General features: G+C 37.2%; 2 protein-coding genes across 3 annotated transcripts; both read left to right on the top strand.

Annotated features, from left to right (window-relative positions):
• Window positions 1-2,889: 2,889 nt before the first annotated feature.
• On the top strand, window positions 2,890-4,627 carry LOC142175965 (uncharacterized). Its single transcript, XM_075242975.1, has 2 exons — window positions 2,890-4,142; window positions 4,212-4,627. Exons 1-2 carry the CDS (start codon window positions 3,638-3,640, stop codon window positions 4,625-4,627), a joined length of 921 nt encoding a protein of 306 aa, XP_075099076.1. The 5' UTR covers window positions 2,890-3,637.
• A 3,095-nt stretch (window positions 4,628-7,722) lies between these two features.
• LOC107804995 (putative methylesterase 11, chloroplastic) lies at window positions 7,723-11,838 on the top strand. Of its 2 annotated transcripts, XM_075245054.1 has the most exons (5): window positions 7,723-7,908; window positions 8,145-8,512; window positions 9,062-9,205; window positions 10,294-10,425; window positions 11,221-11,838. In XM_075245054.1, exons 2-5 carry the CDS (start codon window positions 8,255-8,257, stop codon window positions 11,497-11,499), a joined length of 813 nt encoding a protein of 270 aa, XP_075101155.1. In that variant the 5' UTR covers window positions 7,723-7,908; window positions 8,145-8,254; the 3' UTR covers window positions 11,500-11,838. The 2 variants fall into 2 exon arrangements, with proteins under 2 accessions (XP_075101155.1, XP_016484453.2); XM_016628967.2 differs by lacking the exon at window positions 7,723-7,908 and having other exon boundaries at window positions 7,916-8,512.
• Window positions 11,839-13,792: the final 1,954 nt, after the last annotated feature.

Raw genomic sequence — 13,792 nt, 5'->3', positions numbered from 1 at the left:
TTACCCTGTCTTAGAGCAGGGGACTCAGTGGGGCAATCCTCATAAACGGATGAAGGCCTCATTGTGATGTCCTTGGATAAACCTGCAAAGGGAAACGAAATAGATAAGAACCTAGCATCACAAAAAAGACACAAGTGTTATTCACTCAAGAAAGGAATCTCACCATGAGAACGTGCCTCCCACCGGCCCTTCGAGAGTTTGCGCCATGCACGCTCGGAATATGGATTTTGTGACACGATACACTCAACCCACTCCTTGAATCGAGGGACAGCTGCACCACCACCAAGCACCGATAAAAAGGAAGGAAAAAAAGGGTCAAATATTTTGAAAAAAACAAAGTTTTACGTACACTTTGTGTTCTACTTCTCGTGGAACGGTATATACTCGGCTGGGATCAGGTCCGAGGTCCTCACTCGGACAAAATGGTCTAGCCATCCTTGATCTCGATCTTCATCAATACTCGAAAATGAGACCTTACTAGCCCGACGCACAAGCTTGATCCCTCCCCCTCCCCAAAAGAGTCGGAGACTATACAGGCGCATAAGGTGGTCAACAATGAACGAGCATCCATCGATCTTGCTCACGAAGAATTGGAGAAGGATGACGATCCTCCAAAAGAAGGGTGAATCTGACCCAGGCACACCTTGTACCTTTTGTAGAAGCGATGGTAACCGTGTCCAACAGGCCCGCTTAAAGGGATAAGTGTAAATACTTAAGTATCCCTCGACGTGGGTGGTGATATCTTCATCGAGCCCAGGAACCACCACTTCCTTGCCAACCCAGTTGCAATCATTTTTGATCGTGGGGAGAATATCTTCAGTGATCGAGCAGATGTACCTCGAGACCTTCTCATACCGGCCCGGTATAGATGAAGGTTTTTCAACCTTAAAATTGGCGGTTACCGAGCACCCACCAGGGATGAACGTGCTCAGAGGGGGTTCCGCCACTGGTTCCTCAACAACAGTACGTGGAACGGTCTTCTCGACGGCTGGCCGCGATGTAGAAGTAGTTTCTTTTTGGGGAACAATTTTTGAAGTCTTTGTCATTTCTTTTTTAAAATGGAGGAAAAAGAAGAAGAGGAAGTTAGAGCAGTACGTTTGATGATTTCGGGTGGAGACGAGCAAAATTCTTCACAAATGATCTCAAGAAATTCGAGTATAAGTGCTAGAAAATAGAGAAATTTCTAAGGAGCAAAGGTAGGGAGTTTGGAAGTAAAGTTTGAATGAATAAAGAAGGAGGTACTTATAGTTTTCAAACGACGGTTCGCATTCAAGAGTTGCCGACTGGCAACTGACGAGCATTTAATGCCACTAAGACTTGACTGGCACAACATTTTGTTTATTTTGTCGTTTTTGTCGCATGGTATCGAGGTGAGAATTAGGGGCTCATGTCGTTTCTCGTCGTCTATTCTGCGAAAAAATAAGGGGACTATCTATATACGGTAGAAACCGGGCTCGTCTACGACATGGTAGATCGGGCTCAAAATACGAGGGATTGAAGATTGACCCCGGTCCAATCGGGTCAAAACCCGAGATCAGAATGTCCATCCTCGAGAACATTGAGTCCGTGATCCCGAAATCGATCCTGGCCCCCAACGAGCTCGAGGAACATTGCCAGTGTAACTAACAGATGACCAAAATAATCGAAGGCCGAAATATCCGTGACCGATCGAATATTACGGCAGTAATTTCGGGACGTATCAATAAGGAACCGACAAATCAGCAAATCAGGAGATTTTTACCTTTTATAGAATTGTACCTAAAAAAGGACTCCTCTGCTATATAAAGAGGACCTGATTACTTATATAACATATTGTAACTTGCATTCCAAAGCAATACATTATTTTTCTCTTTAAGCTCTTATTCAATTGTACCTTGTTATCAATCGAAGTTCATCTAGTTCGAGGGTGTTGAACCTCCCAAGGTTGTAACTGTTTAATTTGTATGATTTAAATTTACTTTATCATTGTTTATTTCAATTGAAATTCAATTTATCGCTTTGTGTCAAGTTAATTCACGTATCATTAAAACTACTTACCAATTCAATTGTTATCCAATTTTGAGGGTAAACAACTGTATCCTAAAATAATAATTTATACTATATATTATAGATTTTTCAAGACAAATATTGCATTCGAACCAAAATTACTTGGTTCGGCTGAACCCGTAGTCGAAGAGCTAGCTCCGCCCTTGTCGATGAGAGAGTGCTTGAAAAAATAAATAGTTAAGTGATTACTGTTTTCACCTATATTACAAAAAATTTGCTATCTAGGTAGAATACACGTGTGGTAAAACTAGTTTTAGTAATAATGGCAAAACAATACGCCCGTTTTCACATCTCCATTATAGTGTGTAACCACCTTCGTCTCCTTTTAAACTCAGCGCCAACTCCATTTCTCATCATCACTCATCATCTACTCTACGCATAAGTATATTTTTCGTCGCATACAGTATAAATGTTGGACTTTAAGCCATTGGGCTTTAAAAGAGAAGAAGTGTGAATTGGAAATGGAGGGAAATAAAATGGAGGGAAAATAAAAATTTGAAGAAGTGAACTTTTGTCTTGCACTTTGTCCCTCATTGGTGAGGGACAATCATATTTATGTGCTTATATATAGATTCACTTCTTAAAGCTCTTAAAAGGAGTTGAAGAGAATGAACCCTCGTGCCGTCGTTGTCGCTCGCTCGGCTCGGCTTCGGCTTTGGCTTTGGCTTTGGCTTTGGCTTTGGATTTGTCAAATGATCGATCGATAAGATTATTTTTGGACAAAATTTATTTAATTATTTAATAATTAATTAAATGCCAAATCACTGCTGAACGTTCAGAGGGCCTCACTGGCCGCGGTTCTGCCGCGACCGCGGTAGAATCGCGGCAGTCAGATCAGAGAAGCTCTCTGGCCGCGGTTCGGCCGCGATCGCGGTAGAACCGCGGTAGGCCGCGTATTTTCTGAAAAGGCACCTTTCCAGACACCTCTTCTGATATTTGCCTATAAATTATGAGGCAAGGCTGCATCTTCCAGATACGAAAAAGACTTTACAACTTCTTTCTTTCTGAATATACTGCATCCTAATTCGCAGTCTCTCTCTCTCAAATTCGTAAGTGTGATTTTGCTCCGTTCTTTGAGTTCGTTGGTATCCTGCAGTTTGTATTGCCACTGTTGCAGGAAGGTTTATTCCGTTTTATCCTGGGAGAATTTAATCCATTACCTTGGCAACGTGTGAGGGGATTAAAATTCCTTAAGGACGCACAAGAAAATTGTGGACTCGGAATATTTCTGATTCTTTACTATTTTATATATTTCATTATTCTTCTAACAGTTTCCTGAATTTTGTTTTAACTCAGTTACGTTCACAAGCTTAAGGAATTTTAATTTTTACTAACGTTTCTGTGTTGATTATTAAATTATTTTCTTTACACTTTGTTGGAGACTAAAGCCTTGTTGCTTTCTACTCCTATAATTGTTTCTGTCCGGTTTAAAGTACATAAAAACTTTGCCGGAATAATAAACGTACGGGTTTGAAGTATATAAAAACTTCACCATTGTTACGTGTTGTATGGTTGGTTTGGTATTCAGTTTGAAGATATCAAAAACTTCACTGATTAACAAGTTCTGTATTGTTTTCAACTTTACAGAAATATGACGAATGAAAACCAAACTAATGGAAGTGTTGCGGGAACGGTTGCTGCTGTTACAAGCCGTTCTACTCCTGCTCATGCTATGGCACCGGCAGAAAAACCCGGAAAGTTTTCCGGGATTGACTTCAAACGTTGGCAAATGAAGATGCTCTTCTATCTTACTACGTTGAGTTTGCAACGTTTCATCAAGGAGGATCCTCCGGTCATGGCTGATAATACTCCGGATGATGAACGACTTGTTGTAACTGAAGCATGGAAACATTCTAATTTCTTGTGCAAAAACTACATATTGAGTTGTTTGGAAGATGGCTTGTACAATGTCTATAGTGTCATGGAAACTTCAAAAGCATTATGGAATGCACTAGAGAAGAAGTACAAGACTGAGGATGCCGGACTTAAGAAGTTCGTGGCTGCAAGGTTTTTGGATTTCAAGATGATTGACACTAGGTCCGTCATAACTCAAGTCCAAGAATTACAAGTCATTGTGCATGACCTCCTTGCTGAAGGTATGACCCGAATCAATAATTTTATTAATAAGATTTATCTTATTATTAATTATGAATTTATTATTGAAGGTATGGTCATAAATGAGGCCTTTCAAGTCGCTGCTTTCATTGAAAAGTTACCTCCGTTGTGGAAGGATTTTAAGAACTATCTTAAACACAAACGGAAGGAGATGACACTAGAAGACTTGATTGTTCGTCTGAGGATAGAAGAAGACAACAAAAATGCTGAAAAGAAATCACGTGGAAACTCGACAATAATGGGGGCAAACGTTGTTGAGGAGGCGCCACAAAATAAGAAGAGGAAGAAGGCTTCCGGACCAAAGAATTACCCAAGCAGGAAAAAGTTCAAGGGTAATTGCCACAACTGTGGAAGATCTGGGCATAAGGCCGTGGATTGTCGTGCGCCCAAGAATGATAAGAAGAAAAAGAATCAAGCTAACATGGTTGAAGATGAAATGGAAGACTTATGTGTCAATGTTGTCTGAATGCAATTTGGTAGGAAATCCAAAAGAATGGTGGATAGATTCTGGAGCCACCCGCCATGTTTGTGCTAACAAGGAGTTATTTTCTTCTTATGCCCCCGCAGGACCCGACGAGAAAATCTTCATGGGAAATTCATCTACGGCCAAAATTGAAGGAGTTGGCAAGATTGCGTTGAAGATGACGTCGGGAAAAATAGTGACTCTAAATCAAGTCCTCCATGTTCCAGAAATTCACAAGAATCTTGTGTCTACCTCACTTCTTGTCAAGAATGGATTCAAATATATTTTTGTTTCTAATAGTGTTGTACTTAGTAAGAACGATGTATATGTAGGAAAAGGTTACCTAAATGAGGGCCTTTTTAAGCTAAATGTAATAGCAGTTCCTATCAATAAAGTGAATATTTCTTCTTACTTACTTGAGTCAAACACTTTATGGCATTCGCGTTTAGGTCACGTAAACTTCAAAACATTGCGGAAGATGATAAATCTAGAAGTATTGCCAAAATTTGATTGCATTAATTCTAAATGTCAAATATGTGTGGAATCAAAGTATGCTAAGCATCCTTATAAGTCCGTTGAAAGGAATTCAAGTCCTTTAGACTTAATTCACACAGATATTTGCGACATGAAGTCAACACCATCTCGCGGTGGGAAAAAGTATTTTATTACTTTTATTGACGATAGCACGAGATACTGCTATGTTTATTTACTTAATAGTAAAGATGAGGCAATTAATGCTTTCAAGCAATACAAGAGTGAAGTTGAAACACAACTAAACAAAAGAAAATCAAAATGATAAGAAGTGATAGGGGTGGCGAATATGAATCTCCTTTTGAAGAAATTTGTTTGGAAAATGGCATTATTCACCAAACAACTGCCCCTTACTCTCCACAATCTAATGGAATTGCGGAGAGGAAGAATCGAACATTGAAGGAGATGATGAATGCATTGCTAATAAGTTCTGGCTTACCACCGAACTTGTGGGGGGAAGCTATACTTACAGCTAACCGGATAATCAATCGTGTACCTCATAGTAAAACACAGTCCATTCCTTATGAAAAGTGGAAAGGAAGGAAGCCTAGCTTGAAATACTTCAAAGTGTGGGGGTGTTTAGCTAAGGTACAAGTTCCTAAACCTAAAAGAGTTAAGATAGGTCCAAAAACGGTTGATTGTGTGTTTATTGGATATGTAACCAATAGCAAGGCATATCGTTTTCTGGTTCATAAATCAGAAAATCCTGAGATTCACATTAATACGATAATAGAATCAGATAATGCTGAATTCTTTGAAACTATTTATCCGTATAAAAAGGAAAGTGAAGTGACCTGCCAAAAGTCAAAACGACCTAGGGAGGAAATAACAGATGGTATGTCTAATGAAGAAAATCCAAGAAGAAGTAAACGTCGAAGGATATCTACTTCATTCGGTCCAGATTTTCTGACTTTTCTGTTAGAAAATGAGCCTCGTACCTTCAAGGAAGCAATGTCTTCCTCAGAAGCACAATATTGGAAAGAAGCTGTTAATAGTGAAATAGAATCCATATTGAGCAACCATACCTGAGAGTTGGCTGATCTTCCTCCGGGTAATAAAACGTTGGGTTCTAAATGGATTTTCAAGAAGAAAATGAAAGACGATGGTACTATTGACAAATACAAGGCAAGACTTGTTGTCAAAGGATTTAGACAACGAGAAGGTCTTGACTATTTTGACACATACTCGCCGGTAACAAGAATTACATCTATTCGGATGCTAATAGCGTTAGCCGCCTTGTATGGTCTTCAAATCCATCAAATGGATGTAAAAACAGCCTTCTTAAATGGTGATCTTGAGGAAGAAATTTACATGAACCAACCTGAAGGGTTTGTGGTTCCGGGAAAAGAAAAGAAGGTGTGTAGACTTGTTAAGTCTCTTTATGGATTAAAACAAGCACCCAAACAATGGCATGCGAAATTTGACCAAACAATGTTGTCAAATGGTTTTAAGATTAATGAATGTGGTGTGTTTACATTAAGAATGTTCAAAATCATGTAGTCATTGTTTGCTTATATGTTGATGATATGCTAATAATGAGCAAAGACATTGCCGACATTCAAGCTACTAAGCGTATGCTTGCTAGTAAGTTTGATATGAAAGACTTAGGAGTTGCCGATGTAATTCTAGGAATTAAAATCCAGAGGACTCCTCAAGGTCTAGCTTTGTCTCAATCACATTACGTGAAAATGGTACTTGAAAAATTCAAACACTTGGAATTTAGAAGTGCAAGGACTCCAATTGACTTAAACCATCATCTTATGAAGAATAAAGGCGAAAGTACGTCTCAATTGGAGTATGCTCGTGTGTTGGGAAGTCTAATGTACATCATGAACTGTACCCGACCTGATATAGCTTGTGCAATAAGTAAACTTAGTCGATTCACAAGTAATCCCAACAAGCATCATTGGGTGGCTATGAAACGAGTTCTAGGATATTTGGAGTATACCCAAGACTGCGCTTTGCACTACAATAACTATCCTGCGGTTATTGAAGGATATAGTGATGCTAATTGGATAACCGGCTCATCAGAAACAAAGTCCACAAGTGGATACATGTTTACTGTTGGTGGAGGAGCAGTATCTTGGAAGTCTTCCAAACAGACATGTATCGCTCGCTCTGCTTCAGCCTCACCAGCTTGTTAACAAGGTACTTAATTAAATTCAAGTTAATCAAATTATTCAAATTTTAAGTTTTGATGTGATGTTTTCTCTATTAAACTAAGTATTCAACCATTACATCATCATTTTCATCCTCCGTCAATTTTAAAATGAATTTTACTCTTTACCCAATCAAACACTGTTATATAAATTGAAAGGGACAGAACCTTTATTTCTTTATTTTTTTTTGGGGTGGGAGGGGGGTGGGTGGGGGGGGGGAGGGGGTGTGTTAGCTTGCGGCATTTGGTTGATTTGCTTTGTTGTGTTCGTTGTGTACCATCGATTTATTCGTGGTTTTGTAAGGCTTGCTTGTCTTCATTAACTAATTTAGAATTGAGATACTTGCTCAAAACTGGAAGCTGTAAAGAATTCGGGTATTCAACCCAAACCTCAAGATAATAGGTAGAGTACATATATAAACCTCTTTTTGACATATATAAACCTCTTTTTGATAAGTCATTTTTTATAAACCTCTTCGGATTCCCTTTTATAGCCGAGATGGGACACTTATAACCTGTCAATCCGCATGTTTTCAATTTTTGATGCACATCTGCCTGATGAACTGCAAATCCTAGTAGAGAAGTTCTATTTGAGGTAAATTGATTAGAATTCGATTAATGTATTGAGGGTTTGAAATTGTTGAGACCTTGAGAATTCCACACCAGAAGGCAAGGTGCGGAGAATCAAACCTGCAGAACTGGACAGTGTAGCTAACTTTTCTGCTTGAGTATAGTACAGTAGATTGCCCTCATTTGGCTATTAATGGAACGTATAGACTGATACTTCCTTGTTATTTCTGAAATGTAGCTTCTTTTCGTTTGCTTATTCAGGCTTTTGACAGATAAGTAAAGAGGTCTCAGTTCTGCTCTAATAGTATTGAAACAATGCGTTTTGCTTGTGGCTGTGTCTATATTTGATCTTCCACTTTCATGCTAAATGGATGGCTGTATATAATGGGCAGGAATTAACCATTGATGATTTAGAGACAAACCATTTTGTCCTTGTCCATGGTGGTGGATTTGGAGCCTGGTGTTGGTATAAAACCATTGCACTTTTAGAGGAGGCTGGATTTAAGGTGACTGCAGTGGATTTAACTGGTTCAGGCATTCATTCTTTTGACACAAATAGCATCACCAGCCTATCGCAATATGCAAAGCCACTCACTGATTTTCTTGAAACTCTCGCTGATGGAAAGAAGGTTAGTACTTCGGCATTTCTGATTCTCTGCTTCTGATGTTTCTATCATATTGTCTTCCATTCTTACGAGAGTATAATACTCGTAATAATACTCGACACTGAAGATTTGAAAAAAGATATTCTTCCAGATTCAGGAGTTTTACTGGTTAATGTGTTCATAAGAACTTTAGCATCTTCGATGAGCATCTTCCTTTGCATTTCAAAGTTTTGCCTGTGACACCTGATATGAAGGGTTACATTTTTCTTTATCGTTGATCAGTATTGAAATAAAACAATGAAAAACTAATAGTGAACAACGAATTTTTAAGGAAGACAGAAGAGAATGCTAGTTCTTACATAAGACTAATGGCTTGCTTTATGTAGAATGGCAAAGTTGATAAAAAAAAGTGGTGCTTGGATCTGTACATTTGTCATACTTGGAGATTAAATGCTGAAATCTGCCAATTCTTCAGATCCCCAAATTTACTACCAGGACAAATTCCAGAATTTCTGATATCTGTTTTCCTTAGCTAGTCCATTACAATATTGTGAATCTTTTTTCACACTGTAGGTGATTTTGGTGGGACATGATTTTGGTGGTGCATGCATATCATTCGCAATGGAGCTCTATCCCTCTAAAGTTTCAAAAGCGATATTTGTTGCTGCCACCATGCTCATTAGTGGACAAAGTGCCCTTGATATTTTCTCAGATAAGGTATATTTTCATACTTTTATTTACTGCTTTCATTTGATTCTTACAAAATCTACATCATCTGTCTTCTTCTTGTAAGGTTATATAAAATCTATTTTGTTTTATTTAAACACATTGTCCTTATATGGTTTAGAAACTCTCAGCCCTAATCATAGTTGTTATGCATGGACTGCATATGCAAAGCGACTCTTAAGCCCTGCTCATAGTTTGTTTTGTGCGGAGTCCTTGTAAGAAGTTTAGTTTGGTTTTATTTTGAGAATTGGGGAATGTATTTCTAAAGTACATGGGCGTAGATTAGCGGAACTAATTTATAGAATACTGATTTCACTAATCCTCTGGATGATAAGTTGCAATCAGTTGAGTGTTGGTCTCCTACTTATGAAGTAAATTTCACCTTCTCCAGGTTACAACCTTGTTTTGAAATGTGTTAGAACTCAGCAGTTCTCTAGTGATGAAGAATACATGAAAAAATCGAATTTCATTTTTTGTCAGGATTTTATGCCATCCATCTGTTTTTAGGCTTCGCAGTTTTTGTCTTGTGAAATCTTTAATGTATTTTCTGTTCATCATGAGAACCCTTGATGTACATTATCTGCTTATAGTGAACGCGTGAGGTTCATCTACTTGCAATTCAGTTCCCCAGGAACCAGCTGTAGCTTGTGCGGTAAACTTGTGAGTTACCTTTGTGTTCATCTCTTGGAGAAAAAGTATTTTTGACATCGGGAAAAGGATTTGGATTAACCACTGAATTGCAAGTAGATGAACCTCACGCGTTCTTTGGAGAGGGAAGGAATAAGAGAGAGGGTGATATTGAAGGGGTCTCTCCTCCACCAACTTGTCCAGTCTTTCATGAGTTAAAGGGATTGGGTTGAGGATGAGGTGACTCAACAAGTGCCTGAAACTTTGATTATCATCTGGAGGATCTCTTACCTTTCCAATTCCACTAGCATAATGTCATTCCACCCAATAGGACTACAATTCTCTAGTTCTGTTTCCTCCCTTGAATGTGTGGGTCAGATGCTTTTAGCTAGTTGTTTCATTAGAGAATAGAAGTTTATTTATTGTTAATAAGAAGATCAAAATTATTGCAGACGAATTCAAATGATCTTATGAGACAGTCTCAAGTATTTATCTACGCCAATGGGAATGATAAACCACCAACTGCCATTGATCTGGACAAATCACTCCTGAGGGACTTACTATTCAACCATAGTCCTGCTAAGGTATGTTATCCTGTATGAAACTGTTGATCACAAATTAAATGTTACTTTCATAAAGTGGCAAATTTTAATGTTTAGTTTGGATGGTGTGAAAAGAAGAGAGAAAAGCAAATATGGGAAAAAAGAAGAAAAGGAAATAGTGAAATAAGACCCCCTTTATGTACTCTTCCTTTTTACCTTCTTGCTGTATATTTTTCATTCTTGGATCTTAATTATTTCTCTAAATGTGCACTGAAAGTATTTCTCTTATTCAAGTATAATACTTCTTTCAAACTTTTTCCTTTTAATCTCGAAGGTGGTCAAGATAGAATTTTGTACATTGAGATTTGGGAGGATGAGTGTTGCCAAAAAGTTTTACATATGAATTAGTAACACATTGATTTTGAGGCATATTTCGATAGCCTTGAGATGGTGAATCTATAGGCAGCAGACACTGGGGTGTGTCATTGTACTTGAGTAGGGTTCCTAGTCCTCCGTAGACAATGTAAACATCCTAAGAGGAAATTATATGTCATCTGATTCTTGTACAAATGGTGTTTACATACCTTGATATGAATTGCTAAATCCCAGCAGATGTTTTTAAGTTATCCATTAATGCTCTAACCTTAGTGCTAATGATGCTAGTTTATTAGGAGGATGATAGAGAAATTCAGTTATTTGTTGCTGGAACTAGCTTATAACATTCATCCTGTCTAGTAGCTGTGTGTTAAATAACAAAATCAATGTCAGATACCTGTGTGGAATCTTCCTTTTTGTGCATATTCAAAGCTTTTTATACTAACTTCTTGAAATTTTCAGGATGTTGCTTTGGCTTCTGTCTCAATGAGGCCAATTCCATTTTCCCCAGTTCTTGAGAAGCTTCCCCTGTCAAACATCAAGTATGGTTCCATCAGACGGTTTTACGTAGAAACAACAGAAGATAATGCTATACCAATAGCTTTACAACAGAGCATGATTAACCAAAATCCTCCGGAACGAGTTTTTCAGCTCAAGGGTGCTGATCATTCACCTTTCTTCTCCAAGCCCCAAGCCCTACACAAGATATTGGTAGAAATTTCAAGGATTCCACCAATCTGAAGTTATTTCTCAGAATCCTTTTATGAAGCCATACTAAAATGTTCCAAAACGGATGCTCTCTCACCGATCCAAGGAAAAAAAAGAAGAAAGATTCAGGTGCTGTCGACACTTCAATTGTATCAGAGGTGCAGAGTAACCCCTCATGTATATGTGCAACTTATCCAGCTAATTTATTCTGTTTAGATTATTTATGATAGGGAGAAATGAGAATTGCCCACTGGAGCGAAAATCAAGAATCAGAGAGTTTTTAGAAGTTCAAAGAAGAAGAAATAATAGAAATAAACCGTTTTTGTTTTCACAATGACTTCTCATATAGTAAGATATCCATATTTTATTTGATGCTGTAGCCTTTTAGATCAAAACCAATTTGGAATTGGTTGCTAGAGACTCTTTAAGTTTGTTGTGCTGTATGCCATTATTTTGAGTTAGGCTGAATATTGTTAGATTGTCATAATAATATAATTGAGCATAATTCTCAAGAATATATAATGTATATTATCAAAATACTTTTATTTAAATAATTATTTTTATATTACGTGCATGAAATATATATTTTACGACCTTTATTTTCTTTCATTCTGAATTGTGTAATAAATTTTGAATTTTTGTTGTTAATACTAAAATTCTTATTAACAAATTATTCTAATTAAATTTTTTAGTATGCTCATTATTTTGCTATTCCAACATTATATATGCTTAAATAGTTTCTATTTTTTTAATTTATAAATAATATTATTTATTCTATAGGTAAGTCCATAATATAAATTAAAAAGAGAAAATCATAATATTAAAAAGTTTTAAAAAAATAAAAAGAAGATAAATGTTTATAATTTAGAGGGTAAAATAGGTATTTGACAATCCAAAATTTGGAAAATCTAATTTAGTGATCTTCTGAGTGCAATAGTCATAGTTTAGTGACTTTGTTGTTACAAATGAAAATAAAGTGACTTTAAGAGATAATTTGAGATAGCTGAGTGACCATTTGAGTAATGAACTCCTCAATATTGTTAGATTGTCCAACTTGCTTTATATCGTAAACTGAGTTTTTGGCGTTGATAAAGCACAGTTTCACTAGGTTTTAGTATTCCAAAATTTTCAGAGTAAAACGTAAAGGATATAAGATAGAATATTGAGCGCAAATGGCTGCCGTTTAAATTATGCACGTGCTACTTCAATTTAAATAACTTTACCACGACGATGACATTATCATGATGACAACGAAGAAGTACGATGTTAAATTAGTACGATATGTCCTTTAACTTCTTCCCACCACATGGTTCACCAACGACACAAATAATGAGATCCATGAGCTGCGGAGAATCTTGATTAACAATGCTAATACTTAGAACAAGGATAGTTATTATGGTACATTCAGTCATTGACCATCCTTTTTCATTAGTTCTGCTTACCTCGAAAATATGAGTAACAATGAAATTTGATTTGTGGTTTTAAAGATATGAAATTTAGTTCAATATCAATTAATAATCAAGAAATATGAAGTAAAAATGAAAGAAATAAGTGAATCAAATCAATGTAACTCAGTAGTGGTGACCTCGAGCTTAGTGACTTCGAGGTAGGTTTAGGACAATAACAACGATTAAGCAAGAAAGGTAAAGCAAGAGCAGTAGAGCTAAAGGACAATTCTGATGAACAGTAAGCAAAAAGTAGAGAGTATATTCTTTTCTCAATGATTAGATGATGTTACAAATTATTGGGGTTCCCTTTATATAATAGGGGAACCCTAAATAAGGTATATTTCTATTTACAGTAAGGAATATTCTTGATACAACTGTCTAACCGCCTAGTACAGAATCATACAATCATATTCCGGGATTTGTGCCATGATCTTGGGGACGTGGCAAGAATCAGCTCATTCTATTATAAATATATAACGGTACTATTTCGGGGTCGAACATACTCGGCTTCGGTTTTCCTCATACTCCTATCTCCGGGCATTGCATTCTGTCTCCGAGCTAGAGTCTGGTCTATCGGGCTCGAACTCGACCTCGCCCTCGAGCCTATAAATCAGGGGCATATGGTTTTGACCGCATACAGATAGTCCCCGCATTTCGTAGAATAAAATGATAAGAAACGATTTGATTCTCGGCCCTTCGATATCTCGATCATGATGCCAACCTCGTGATGTTAACATCTGAAGTGATTGAAAGGTCGCGTCTGCAAGTTTCCAAGGTCATTAATTAGAGGCGGCTGATGGTCGGCTATTGGCTTCCCCAATACGCTTAAGTAGCCTTTATAAATAGGTCAACTTCACAATTTTGCAAACTTTACTTCT

This window comes from Nicotiana tabacum, chromosome 22 (assembly GCF_000715075.1).
Source record: "Nicotiana tabacum cultivar K326 chromosome 22, ASM71507v2, whole genome shotgun sequence".
NCBI classification, from domain to species: Eukaryota; Viridiplantae; Streptophyta; class Magnoliopsida; order Solanales; family Solanaceae; genus Nicotiana; species Nicotiana tabacum.
Note: the sequence above shows the minus strand (reverse complement) of the source record. Positions and strands in the feature narration are given on the sequence as shown.

What these genes read in the sequence shown, in the direction of transcription:
- LOC142175965 (XM_075242975.1), top strand. Translation starts at nt 3,638, where the DNA reads ATGACGAATGAAAACCAAACTAATGGAAGTGTTGCGGGAACGGTTGCT. An exon ending in GCATGACCTCCTTGCTGAAG is followed by an intron (nt 4,143 to 4,211) that starts GTATGACCCGAA and finishes TTATTATTGAAG; the next exon opens with GTATGGTCATAAATGAGGCC.
- LOC107804995 (XM_075245054.1), top strand. Translation starts at nt 8,255, where the DNA reads ATGGCTGTATATAATGGGCAGGAATTAACCATTGATGATTTAGAGACA. An exon ending in CTCTCGCTGATGGAAAGAAG is followed by an intron (nt 8,513 to 9,061) that starts GTTAGTACTTCG and finishes TTCACACTGTAG; the next exon opens with GTGATTTTGGTGGGACATGA. An exon ending in TTGATATTTTCTCAGATAAG is followed by an intron (nt 9,206 to 10,293) that starts GTATATTTTCAT and finishes AAATTATTGCAG; the next exon opens with ACGAATTCAAATGATCTTAT.